Source organism: Oculina patagonica, chromosome 4 (assembly GCF_052425735.1).
Source record: "Oculina patagonica isolate OP01 chromosome 4, crgOcupat, whole genome shotgun sequence".
NCBI lineage: Eukaryota > Metazoa > Cnidaria > Anthozoa > Scleractinia > Oculinidae > Oculina > Oculina patagonica.
Genome location: NC_135761.1, coordinates 19693424 through 19706844, shown reverse-complemented (window position 1 = coordinate 19706844; position 13421 = coordinate 19693424). Strand labels below are relative to the sequence as shown.

General features: G+C 40.0%; 2 protein-coding genes across 6 annotated transcripts in view; both read right to left on the bottom strand.

The window, feature by feature from the left end:
- LOC144651803 (collagen triple helix repeat-containing protein 1-like) overlaps window positions 1-13421 on the bottom strand; it is a 132810-nt gene that overhangs the window by 77898 nt on the left and 41491 nt on the right. The window lies entirely within an intron of this gene.
- On the bottom strand, window positions 5602-12692 carry LOC144651625 (uncharacterized). Its single transcript, XM_078511563.1, has 3 exons — window positions 12065-12692; window positions 6534-6610; window positions 5602-5613 (listed from the first exon to the last, which is right to left on the bottom strand). Exons 1-3 carry the CDS (start codon window positions 12360-12362, stop codon window positions 5602-5604), a joined length of 387 nt encoding a protein of 128 aa, XP_078367689.1. The 5' UTR covers window positions 12363-12692.

Below are 13421 nucleotides of genomic sequence, written 5' to 3'. Positions count from 1 at the left end.
ACTAGAACTGGAAAACCTTGCAAATGGTAAGAAAATTTCTGACGTTCCGTCAATTTCCTAAGAGATTTTCCGGAAAAAATACTGTTCCATTTGACTTTCACCGAAACAGAGTTCTTGATTTTTTCTTTTCAACGGTCGGCATGCACGGCAACTAAATCAAAATAATGGTTAATGTTTCAAAATGACGCTAAATGGCAGGATAAAACTGCTCCGACGTCTCGGCAATACTGCCTTCTTTAGGGTGGCTCCCTGAAGACGGCAGTATTGCCGAAACGTCGGAGCAGTTTTATACCACCATTTAGCGTCATTTTGGAACATAAACAATTATTTTTAGCATAAAAGACGCTACACAGTTTTCGACTATTATTAAACAAATCAAAATGTCAACGTCTCCCAGTTACTTCCCAGACATTTGTATTTTTTATTGCTTGTTCAAATTCCCCTCCCCTGGCGAAAAATAGTGATTAATACCGCGCATAACGATTACATTTTTTGATCAAATTCCCCTACCCCCGGGGCATAAATGGGAAAGAATGAATAACCCATCATATCGAGACTGCAACATCCTCTCCGGGAATACCCAAGGCATCTGTTTTTGTTAGTGCATGTGTCCAGGGAATTCGAAGCGAGATGTGACACCGCTGATAACCCTATTCAGTAGATTAGTCGCTATACAGTACATGATTGTCATACAAAACCTACCTCGTTATACACCGGATAGTGATTTATCCGGTGGTAAACGTTATTCTCCAATTTTGCTGGGTTATTAGTTCGTGTAGCAGCAAAGTGGAGTGGGGGAATAATAAATTACAGGAGGGAAAGCTCCATGAAAGCTTTTACGCCACGTCTGCTTTTCGTTTGCACTTTTTGTCAAAGTTAAAATTTTCCTACCTCTCTACACAGAGAACGGAATCTGTAGAAGTAGGGTCATGTTTTCTACAGACGGTCAGTTACCTGTATACTTTAATTTCGTGATTTTCACGAGACTATATTTTGCGGGGTTTTGTAATTTCGCGATTTCAATAGGCAAGTATGAAAAAAACAATTAAATGTGATTTAAATTTTCCTATGGGTATTAAATTTCGCGTTTTTAAATTGCGCGCGGACTTTTATTCGCAGGTCTTTAATTTCAAAGACGCTCGAAATTCAGTACTAATAAGGTACTGGACTGAATATTGGTCGATTGCCTTCGTAGCAGGTGGTCTTTCTTGTGCTTTAGTTCGCGGTGCGACTGTGCACAACTGAACAAAGTATTCACGTACGAAATGCCTTTAGCGACGCAGGCTATATGGCGCACCAAATATATATATCTATAAAGGTGCGAATGTAGAGAGGGAAACCAACAAAGAATAAAACGGGTTTCCCTCGCGTTGACCTCGAAGAAGACAGAAGACTACCTGTGCTGGTTGAAACATTAGCTAATAAGTTTTGCCGTCTTGCGTAGTCCTTGTCTTGCAATACATTTGTTTAGTTTTAATGCGTAATGGTTTGATGTTTGCCATGTGGAGTATAAAATGGGGTTTAAGTTCTCTACAAAAGTCTGCATTCGCGTCTTTGTAACTAACATAGCCACTTAAATTGAGTCGGTGAATGAAGAAAATTATCATTTGAAGCCGCAATTCGTCACTTGCAACGTTTGCATTCAGGAGAAAAAAAATTTTCCCCATAAAAGCCCTTTTCTAAAACAAAACCGCAGTAATGACGTTTATCGGTAAATGGAGAACTTTGTGGGATCCCGAAAAAGAGAGTGGGTACAAATTCAGTGTCCTAGCTGCCAAAGTTTAATATAACATAGACGATTTGAACAGAAGGAATAGATGTACACAGGCCAGGCTGACAACCTGACCGCCATTTCTTCGAATGTCCACATTCCGGCACCCCCTCCCCCACCTCCCCAAAAGGACAAAAACAACAAAAAACAATAAACATACTCGTTTTAACCTGATATAAGATGGAAAAACTTGCTCTGAATATTTAATGGTTTCCGACATTTCAGAGCTCAATTTCAGAGCATCAAAACCGATTGCATCGCATACATTACACTGCATCCAGTGTATTTCTCATCAACTATTTATCAAAAAAAAAAAAAAAATGGAGAAGTTAAAAAAAAGTCTCACTTTCACAAGAAACGCACACTACTTATAGGGCTAACATCAAGCCCCGGTTGTTCAAGGGTAGATAACGCCATCCGATCCACCAGATAAATCACTATTAACGCGTAGTTTGTTTTATCAACAGTTATCCTCTGGATAGCGATTTATACGGTGGATAGCGTTATTCATTTTATGAACAACTGCGCCCAGGTGAAAAAAGAAGACTTTGCGAGACTACTTATTCTGACGAAAACGAACATTCGCGGAGAAAAAGCAAATGAACGCGCGTGTGGTGACGCGTGATGCCTAGTTACATAACGGACCTACCCCAGTGAACGGCCGTACCGCTGACTGAAACGGCAGGCTCAAAGGTAGAATTTCAAGATGGCGGCTGTTTATTTTCCAGTTAAATTTATTTCATGCAAACTGGCTGAGAGAAGTGTCCTTCCGTGAACTTTGAACAGCTCTTTGAATGACTTTATTGACAACCTGTTTACACCTTTCACGAAGGATGAACCACGATGCATTGGCTAAATTCAGCGCGCCTCAAAGCAACAGTACATGTCAAGTGAGATCGATCGAAGGATCGAAGTGCAGCGAGGAAGAACAAATTCTTCAAAAGAAAGCATCTAAGCGTCGATAAGTGGCATGTATGTAGCATTACTTTTTTGTTTCTTAACTTTGATGTGCCTAAATGTTGAATTGAGCGAACTTGTGAAGAAAATCTTTCGCTGCTATTTTTGCATTTGCTATCACAACATTGCCGAATTATATGGCTCTGGAAACGCTCCGAAAAATGCTCTTACTGCGTTTTCTTCGCCAATATTTTGATTGTTATCGATAGATTTATGCTTGATTAGCTATTTCGTACCGATTTTGTGCAAAATTGAGGCAAATAAATGGCTTCTGTGTTTCGGTGAATTTTGATGAAATAGCAAGAAATCGTTAAGTCACGTGTGTTTAGTTCCTCAGTACGAATAAAATATATTGGTCCCCAAACATTTTGTGGCATTTTTGTGAAGTTTAATGATGGATTTCATTACCCATGTAAGAATAATGTATATAAGTTGTTGCTCATGGGAGATATTGGGCACTAGTTAAAGGCCATTTCCAACAGTACGAAATGTGTACCTTCCAAAAGACCGTTTGAGGAGAAGAAATCAAATCGGACGATTGAATTGAATTATTGTACTTACAGCCTAATAACCACAGAATTTAATGCAGTGAATTTTATTTTCAGAAGTCTGTTTTTCTTGTGGAACTGGTCAATCAAAGTCAGCTAATTAAATATGCATAAATTAGTGAAAAATGGCCATTTTTGCAAAAGGTGCCATAACTTTAAGGGAATAAAATATTTTGAGCTAATGTTTTGCCACAGTGATTAGCTCATCATATCCAACATTTATGCTAAGTTTGGGCGAAATCGATGACTTGAGCTGTATCACCTGTTGCCTGGTCCTCTTATGGACACACTCTTAAGCTCGAAATTGCCTTCGACTCTGTTGGATTTTCACTTAAAAGCACCTAAGTTGCAAAATTATCCAAAAAACGATATAAAATGACAAGCAATATTCTCCCTTGCGAATTTGATAATTTGAGAGAATTTGTGAGAATTTTAAAAGATTAAAGCATATACTTCCCCTACAATTTGCAATGTGATAAGAACCTACCTTGCTTTTGCAGTTATTGAAAATGATATTGCTATGAATACGACAAATCTTTTCATGTCCCTAGTGAGCGAGTTTCATGTATAAAATCAAGTTTTCGAAGTGATCACGTGCAAACCCTAAAATACGTTGAGCAATCTAATTGGCTGGAATGTGTCTCAGTTTTCCGATGAAATAAAACCTTACGTATTTTGTTTATTTTACGAGATTCATGTTATATTAAAGCAGGTTGGGGAGTTGATTAATATTACGTGCATAAACCAAAATAGAAGAAGCATTCGTGAGGCCTACACGTTTTTTTTTTAATGGTCTGTAATGAATCTTGCGTCATAAATTTTTTCCGCTTTGCATTGATGAAGTTCACGGTAAAACAGGTCAAAAAGCTGATTGAGTAAAAGGGAGTACTAATTACCCACTTATTGCTGGGAGAAGCCTGCGTCAATTTTTCAATACGCGATACCTACGATTCTCTGCTGACTTAGGTTCATAAAAAATACAAAACAAAGTGATAGTGCAATACAGTTTAAATTCTAAGGAAAAAATTGACTAAACTAGAAAGTCATTATAACTAGTAATACGTGACTCGCAGGGCCTCGCGAAGCTCTGGGTTGGGGAGGGGGGGGGGGGGGTTTATAAATAAGGAGTGGATTATTTGAAGTTGACCTTTAATTGAATTGTACATGTTCAGTTTTCCATAGTAGGCAGGAAGATATATTTGTTAGAAATTTCAAAATATTTTTTGGAGGGGTAGCATTGGATAGGTAGTGGATTGGGTGGTTGATACAATGAGTTAAAATCGCTGGAGAAAAGTACCAATATTTCTCTTTGGCAGGTTTCCCCCTTGTTTGCCAAAAAGTACCCCCTTCATTTAATATTTGAGGAACTGTAAGTTTTATGTTATCCCTTCCCATTGGAACAAGGGAAGGCCCATTTGTAACTTAACAGTCTCTTTTGCCCCTATGTTTGTGCACCTCTGAATCCGTAACTGGAATCGATATAATTTGTGTGGTTCCAGAAAATATCCATACTGCCCACGGAAGGTTGTTCAGTTTGAACTCCCCCACACCCCTGGAAATTTCAGTTGAGATTTATACTCCTTAAAAAAAGTATTGTTTTTGACAACCTTATTCCCAGGGTCTTTCATCTTCTTGCCCCCTAGAGCCCTCCTCTTTTCTCTCGCCCTAGGGGGCGGGAGGATGGGAGACCCTGGGAACGAGGTTTGGCATTGAGTCCCCCTTCCCCTAGGTATAATGAACAGACTGTTTTGAAATCAAGCCAGCTAGTGGCCGTTTTTATTGGAAATAAATGGTTTGAAAATACAGTAGATGTATATTCATTTTGTTAGTTGTGTTTTCCTATAAGCTATAGTTACAATAGGCGAATTCCGATATATTAATATTCTAACCTGACTTCAAGGCTTGGGGGAATAAAAAAAAAAAGAAATGATTTATTCATCCCTGAAGCTTGATGTGATATCTTTTGTTTTATTCCCCCAAGCCTCGGAGCCAAGTTAGAATTTTAATATATTGGAAATAGCCTATATAGGTTTACTTAATTTTTCTGTTATGTCATAGGCGAAGTGATGCTATGTAATTTAAAGTGGCAAACTGTCCTCATTTTTAGAAATATTTAATACAAATTATTTTATTTGATGTCAAGACCTTCCTTCTGGTATTGTTAGGAGAGGTGATATTTTGATGACAGGTTGTCCTGAATCTGTTTCTTACAGTGGCGGATCCAGAATTGTTACAAGGTGGGGCCCAAAAATTTTTTGGTTCCTCTGTACTTTAAGTTAGGTGATGGTCCAAACAATTGAATTGGTCCTTCAGTAGTTTCACACATTAACTTATGTCCTGTAAGTAAATGTGAATTATGTCTTGTAAGTAAAAGTTTCACACATAAGGGGGAAGGGGAGGGGCAGGCCCCCAGGGTCTGTTCCCTAGATCTGCCACTGTTATAAAAACCGAGTGATACGAAAGTCACTGATTTTGGTTTGAAATCTTCTAATAGTTTAAATGTATATATGTTAGTGTACATGCAATAGTAATGGCCAATTCACTTATTTTGCACAACTGGCAGGTTTTTGTCTTTCAAAGCATTCACTGATTGTTACACTTTACTTGTTCTGACACATGCCTACAATGGCCACCTCTGTACAATGGTCAGTTAATTGTGCTTGAGGGTGGTTGCTGAAGAGAGTTTCAACTGTAATTGCAGGGCTGCAAATAACAGTCGGTCATCGGACATTGTCTGACAAAAATTTGCTCATGTCCGAAGAAATCTGAAGTGTGGTCGGACATAATGTCCCGAAAATTTTTTGATCATAAATCATTTTACGCCAACAATGAATAAAAATGTTCGACGCCAATTTTTATTTGTCCGACCAAGATGGTGTCTTCGAAGGACATATGTCCTTTCAAGTGAAAAAAATTATTTGCAGCCCTGTAATTGTGATAGATACACTGTACACTGATAGTATTTTATACCACAACTTCTGTTACACTTTACTTTTTCTGAAACATGCCTACAATAGCCACCTCTGTACAATGGTCAGTTAATTTTGCTTGAGGGTGGTTGCTGTAGAAAGTTTCAACTGTAATTGTTATAGATACACTGTACACTGATAGTATTTTATACCACAACTTCTGTAAATTGAAGCAGGTGAAGGGGTTTTCAAGGAGTTAAATTTTGTTGAGGGGATGGGGAAGCGCTAATTTGAAGAAGTTGACAGTACTTTATAAACAATAGTTGTAGTTATATGAAAGTCACTTACCTGATTGATGTTTAGGCAATTAGCTACAGTGAGTAATCTGATATTGCGATATGCAGTGGAATCCCGATTTCTTGAACCTCCAAGAGAAACGAAAATTGGTTCGAGAAAGTGGTAGTTCCAATTTTATTGGGGTTAAAATTACTGTATAACAAATCCAAGGGAAACAACTTTTTGTAATGAGTTATCAGGGTTTTTTTTTCAGAAATCTACGGTTTGAGAAATCAGGTTTCCACTGTATTTTTGTAATCTTCCTATAGTAATATTATTCATTGTACACTAATATCAATTTGAAGTCACTCACCTGACAAAAGATGTTTTGGTTTACCTTAACGGAAATGAACCGAAATACCCACCTGTAATAAGTCAGTGAATGAAATCTCTTGGATATACTTAATAATGCATTACTTGTAGGAGTCAGAGATGACAATCTGTCTTCTTTGTGCAAGGTGATTTTGCAAATGAGGAATTAAATATTAATTATACATTGAGATGTTGATATTGTTCTGCTGTAATTTGAGCAAAGTGTCTCAACCTTTCTTCTTCGTGGAGTCGTTGCTGTAATTGTTTACTCTTGCCTATTGACTGAAGTCTTTGAAAAGACATTGGCTGGAACACTACATTTTGTAAGGAGCGCACTCTAGATGCAGCCACAAAAGTACATCCAGCAGCTCTTTCTGCTTTTCCTAAGTCGATGACTGCTTGAGATAATGTTTGACCTTGAGACTTGTGAATTGTCATTGCATAACGTGGTCTAAGTGGCAATTGTTGTCGCGATAACCGCTGTCCTTCACTTTCCCATTCAAATAAGTGTGGTGGAATAGGTACAGTCTGTGGGTTGTCTTCCAGAAAGGCTGGTCCTGTGTACTGTGGAAATTGTACAAGTGCTGTAATAGGTAGACACGGGGGTGGGCGGTCTGGATGAAATAGGAGGTCTTGAACAACACCAGTGGCACCATTGCATAACCCAACTTCCTGCCAAAGGTTTGATGTGAGCATGACGGCTGCTCCTCTTGCTAGAAAAATTTCTGAATCTAGTCCTCCAGCATCATCTGACTTTGCAGCCCTTGCATTTCTTCCTGAATGGACAACTGATATTCGAACAATAGGTGTTCCAAGACTGTGTAAATTCTCAAAATTATACTTTGCCACACTTTGTTTGTCAAAAAATAACCGCACCGCATCTGTAAAGTCTTCCATTCTGACATTTAGTGGTGTTCGTTCTTGAAGTTTTTGCCAGTCATCTTGAGTAATTTTTCCATCTCGTATGTTCAGAAGAAATTCTCTGAACATTTCTGCTTCTGGGTTGTTTCCAGCTTGTCGAACATTTTCCATGAGTATTATTACTACAGTGACAAAAAGGGTATAAATGGAATGGCCATGGTCTCCTAGAACTGACCCAGAGGGAGAAGAATAAATTGCCCTATCTCCAACAGGTGGCAGCTGTCCAAAATCTCCAAGAAGAATAACTGAAATTCCTCCGAGTGGTACATGCAGTTTTCCAGTTGCTTGCCGTAACCGCTTATCAAGCCAAGCTAGTGTCCTCTGTCCAAGCATAGACATTTCATCAAGAATGAGGTAATGTTTCCCAGATAGGCGAAGTTGAAGGCGTTGTAGAGCAGCTCCTTGTAACTCATTGTTGTTGTAGTTACGAACCGGCAGCTGTACTGCAGAGTGCGCAGTACATCCCTGAATATTGTATCCAGCCATGCCAGTTGTACCTGTTAATATGCAGTTATTGCCTAGAAGGTTTGAAAATGTATTAATAAGATATGATTTCCCTGTTCCTGCAGAACCTAAAACAATCATATAAAGTGGTTCAAGAGGAGTGTCAGTTGTTAGGCTCTGTTGGTGATTTTCAACTATATTATAGGCCAGACGCTGATGGGTGGTGAGTGTATCGACATTAACTGGTTCCTGCTGGCGCTGATTGATAATCACTGTGGGATCTTCTCTTGCTTCATTTCTTTGTTTCGATATCCAGTTTGTTGATTCCCGAACCAAATGAGAAGGCATCATTCTTGCTGTTGCTGTCCAGTCAAACTGTGATTGGTTTTGAGATGGATTTGTTTGGGCGATATCGTTTTCGTAGTGTTGATTTAGCCGACACAGCAGCATCCATTCTTCTGGTTCTTCTTGTATGATTGGTAGTTCATTGTCTTCATCATCATCTTCTTCTTCGTTGCCTTGTTCACTGTAATTGTGGGCTTGTTCTAGCTCTTGTGCCAACATAGGTACATAATTTGAAGCAGTTGGAGATGAGAGGAAGTCATGGTAGCATTGTATGTGGATGTCATCATTGTCTTCAAGTTCATTCCAAGCTGAGCTAACTTGTCCAGACCATGGCTTGTATTTGATAAGCTGATACTTGCAGTATTTTCCATAGTTCTTCCCAGAAGGATTTGAAGAGAAATTTGGAAATGTCCTGATGACTACTTCCTGTTTACGGCGTCGTAGCTCTCCCTTTGTTACCTGGTAAGTGGATGCAAATTGCACAATATTGTGATTTTGAATTTCAGGGTTATTTCCTTGCCATTGTGCCCTAGAAGCATAAGTGTCAACGAGTGCAGGATCTAGTGCTTCATCACCTTGGTTATCATTCTCATCCTGTCCAGTACGAACTCTTCGGCTTTATCCAGTGAGACACAGAGGAATGCGAATGTTGAGGAATACAATGGTTTTCCAAGAAGCAAGTGAGCAGTTTCTTGTGATCCTATGTCACGATCGCCAACAACTTGAGTCATTGATCGACGTAATGCAGATGAAGCCATGTCGTTGTCCTGAAGCCTGTTCACACACACTTTAAGTATGTCTGATGCTGTCTGGGATCTTGGTTCTCCTTTCGTTGCATACTTTGCCATGTAACGGATGCATTGATCGGTATCAACGATTGCTTGAAGATCAACATTTGCTCTCCAGTGTTGCAGCATAACATGGTTGTGGGAATTAATTCGATCATCATTGCGCTTAGTAGTAATTGTTGCTTTGACGCGTGCTTTTGATATTTCATCTGCTGTCATTTCCCGTTCCTCGTCGTCACCTTTAACTATGAGCTGGAAATCAATCAAAGTGCTATCCTGACATTCCTTAGGGTAATTGAAACGGCATGCAGGTGGTTGGCCAGGTTTAACTTTAATACAGTAGGCTGTGCTGCACTTAGTGTGACGTTCCACTGAATTTACCAGAGCATGGTAGTCGCTGTCTTCATTTTCTGTTTGCTGAAATGGCAGTGCTGATGGGTGTGGGGAAGGTACAGTCCAGTTTTCTTGTGGCAGAGACTCGTTGATAGTCGTCACTAGCCAGTCTACATATTTAATAACTGTTGCTTGGGCTTGATTTCCTTCATCTATTTGTGGCCTGTAGTCATCTGCCAGCTGTTGATAAGATGGGTAACCTTCATGGAGGCGCAGAATTTGCTGCAGTTTCCATCCAGAAGCAGCTACCTTAACAAGATTGCAAAGTCCAGGATCATTGGTAAGCTTTGCACAACCATGTGCATGAATACTGCCTCGTGCTTGCCACTCATAGCGAAGCCATTTCCATTCTGTACGCAGGACATTATCCAGCCAGTAGTTATCTGCTGCACTGAAAGTAAAAAAAAATGTCGGCGCGCCTTTCTGAGTAATTAGTGCCTTAAGTTGGTAACGTTGGTGCCAGTACTGTCTAGTTCCCTGTATCTTAGCAACATATCGTTGAAGGCGATTCATGAGTTGTTGTGCTGTCATCTGGTTTACCATTTCTCGAAGTTCCTCAGTTGTTAAATTGGCATCTTGTGGGTTCTGAGTGAGGTAAATGCGCGCTTGTGATAACAATTGATGTCGTTGTTTCATGTTAAGTGCCCAATATGGAAATCGCGGGTGTGATGCAAATCGCCAGGTAAATGCTTGCGCTGGTGAAAGATCAGCATATTTAATGAGATGCTTAAAGCCTTCTGTTAATGAAACTTCTCTGTGACGAGTCTTCTTGGTAGGATCTCCTTTTCCATGAGGAAAGAGTGTGGGAAAAGCCATTGTAGCCAAGCCCTCTGTCTGGAACTCATGTATTGGTTCTCCATCATTTGATGGCCAGTCTAGCGGATCTTCACCGTTAATCAATGCTCTTATAGCATGCTGCTCTGATTGCTGTGCTTGAGGTAGTGGAATGAATGAATGGCTGTCATGTGGATTTTCGATGGATATGTTCTGAGGAGGTTCCTCTACAGTGCCAGTTTCATTGTGCTGCTGTACATCTTGTTGTGGATCATCTGTGGTTGGGAGATCTGAGGGTATACCATCTATCGGTAGGCGCTGCAGAGCTTCATAATCAATTTCAATGTCAGCATAGAAAGGATTGTTTTCCTTAAGCCAAGTGATTGCTTGAAGTACCTTTTGTCTTCTTACTCTGCAATCTCTGTGTGTATTTTCTGCGCCGTGTCTTCGAATTATAAGGTAGGGAAGTTCAGTAACATTAGCTGGTAGCTTAGTCAAGAATCCCTGAATGTCTTGTGGAAGATTCAAAACATGTCCCTTGTAACCTCTTTGGCCGCCATGTTTACGCTAAACACACATAATTGGGCAAGCTCTAGCAATAAGCATTTCTTCAATTTCTGTCAAGCCTTGCAATTCAAGTGGAACAGCACCTGGATCCATGTCATTTTCTTGGGAGAATAATTTGGGATTTCCTTTATCACGCTTGCATCTGAGGCATTGGAAATTAGGAACTGGTAAGGTTTGTTTTTTTTGGCCAAGTCTCCTTACATGTGATGCACTGCTGGTGTTGAAAACTGTTCATCGTTGTATGAACATTTGCCATTTCGTTTTGAACCCATTGTTGCTGATGTAAAGGCTGATCGGGATTTCTCCATCCATTGGAAAGATAATCATCTCTGTTTAGTTCCTGTTGCTGTTGCTGTAATTGTTGTTGTTGTCTACGCGTGGCACTATTTTCTCGAGCAGACTGCAATCGAATATTTCTCTCCTCCTCCGATTCTAATTGTAAGCGCGCTGCATCGCTTTCCCTTCTTAATTGTAATCTACCCTGTAGCTGTTCAGTTGATTCTACTGAAAGTCTGTCTGTATAATTTTGTCTCAGTAATTGTAATCTCTGTATTCTTGTGTCTTCAGGTTCTGTTTGTATTCTATCCGCGGCATTTTGTCGAAGTCTCTGTAATCGTGCAGTTCGTTGTTGTTCAGTTTCTGTTTGTATTCTGTCCGCGGTATTTTGTCGATGTCTCTGTAATCGTGCAGTACGTTGTTGTTCAGTTTCTGTTTGTATACTGTCCGCGGTATTTTGTCGATGTCTCTGTAATCGTGCAGTTCGTTGTTGTTCAGTTTCTGTTTGTATTCTGTCCGCTGTATTTTGTCGAAGTCTCTGTAATCGTGCAGTTCGTTGTTGTTCAGTTTCTGTTTGTATTCTGTCTGCTGTATTTTGTCGAATTTGCTGTAATCTACGCTCTCGTTGTTCAGGATTCTCGTTATTTAAGTATGTAGCTTGATGTGAGCTATGTAAATTTAATCTAAATTGCCTATCTTGTATTGATTCTAATGTTCTCCTACCTTGAGTGTATTCGCTTTGGTATTCCAGTCTCCTGTTCCTCTGCTCCTCTGTTTCCTCCTGTCTTGCCTGTCTTCTTTGAGCTAATAGCTGTTCTCTTTGCTCTGAAGTGCGTTGTGCTCTTCGCCTTCTGTTTCGTTCGCGATTAGCTTGAAGTCGCCGTTCACGTTGATCTGGAGTTTCGTTGGCATATCTCCCTCGAACATGATTTGTTGTCCCCTGGCGACCGACCTGTTCTTGTACGTCCTGTTCTGTTGAATTTCCAGTGGAATATGAAGGAATTGCGGCCAGATTCAACATATTTTCTCACAGCTTGTTTTGTCACGGGCTCCTCCACAGAAAGCACAATAAAGAGTGCGCCCGCGAGTGGCCCGGGGCATAAATTATAGCCTCAGGCCACGTAACCGGTGATAACCGGTTTTAACCGGTGATTTGTTATTGTTGCCTAGTAACGGGAATGGCCGCGACACCCTCGTTTCCAGGGTCTACTCTGCTTTGAAGATGGTGGCTTTTTCTGGTTCGTAAAGAGGTATAAAGCGTTGGGAAGCGCAGGCTATTTTCAAAATCATCGACAAATTATTGGATAGTCGCATTTTGGACATTTATTTGATGGCATTAAAAAAAAGAAGAAGAACGAACGGCAGGAGAATTCAAAGCCTCCGCCCGCGCGCCCCTGATGGCGATGAAGGGTTTATAGCCTGAATAGGTGTTGAGGGATTATGTGGAAATCAGTGTTATTTTAATCCGAAAAGAAAAACGATAAAAATGAAAGGCTCAGGATTCGAACCCACAAAAAAAAAGGAAAAAGAAAAAAAAAAAACCCTAGCCGGATTCGAACCCCCGACCTCAGTTCCGAAGATCTGATTTCAAGATCGACGCCTTACCATTAGGCCACCAGCGCGCGGCGGCCGTGTGACGTCATTTCCGCCACACACCAAGCTCACAAATATATATAGAAATATATATGACCGTAAACTCCACACGAGATTTCATCCCGCCTGATCCCTTTGAGGGACAAAATTATACACCCCGCTAAGCTCGGCCTTCGGCCTCGCTTCGCGAGGAATAAAGTGGGAGAAGCCCAATAGTGAATAAGTTAAGGTCAAATTTTAACAGCTATGTTTCGGTGTAATTCGATAGTTTTTGTTACGATAAAGTGTAAAATATTAGAACATTTTCTACTTCGTCTAGGTGATGCACCTTTTTACTGACTTGATCAAATAAACTGAAACTAGGACCGTTGAATCCATCTAATTGGTTTAATTCATAAAGAATACCTTGTGATATCAGACTTTTTTCAAAGCTTTCATGATAGTAGAAAATGTTAAGTTTTGCGTTTCCCTTCGAAAAATCTCTTTT

What these genes read in the sequence shown, in the direction of transcription:
- LOC144651625 (XM_078511563.1), bottom strand. Translation starts at nt 12,362, where the DNA reads ATGTTGAATCTGGCCGCAATTCCTTCATATTCCACTGGAAATTCAACA. An exon ending in CCAAAGCGAATACACTCAAG is followed by an intron (nt 6,611 to 12,064) that starts GTAGGAGAACAT and finishes TTTCTCTTGGAG; the next exon opens with GTTCAAGAAATCGGGATTCC.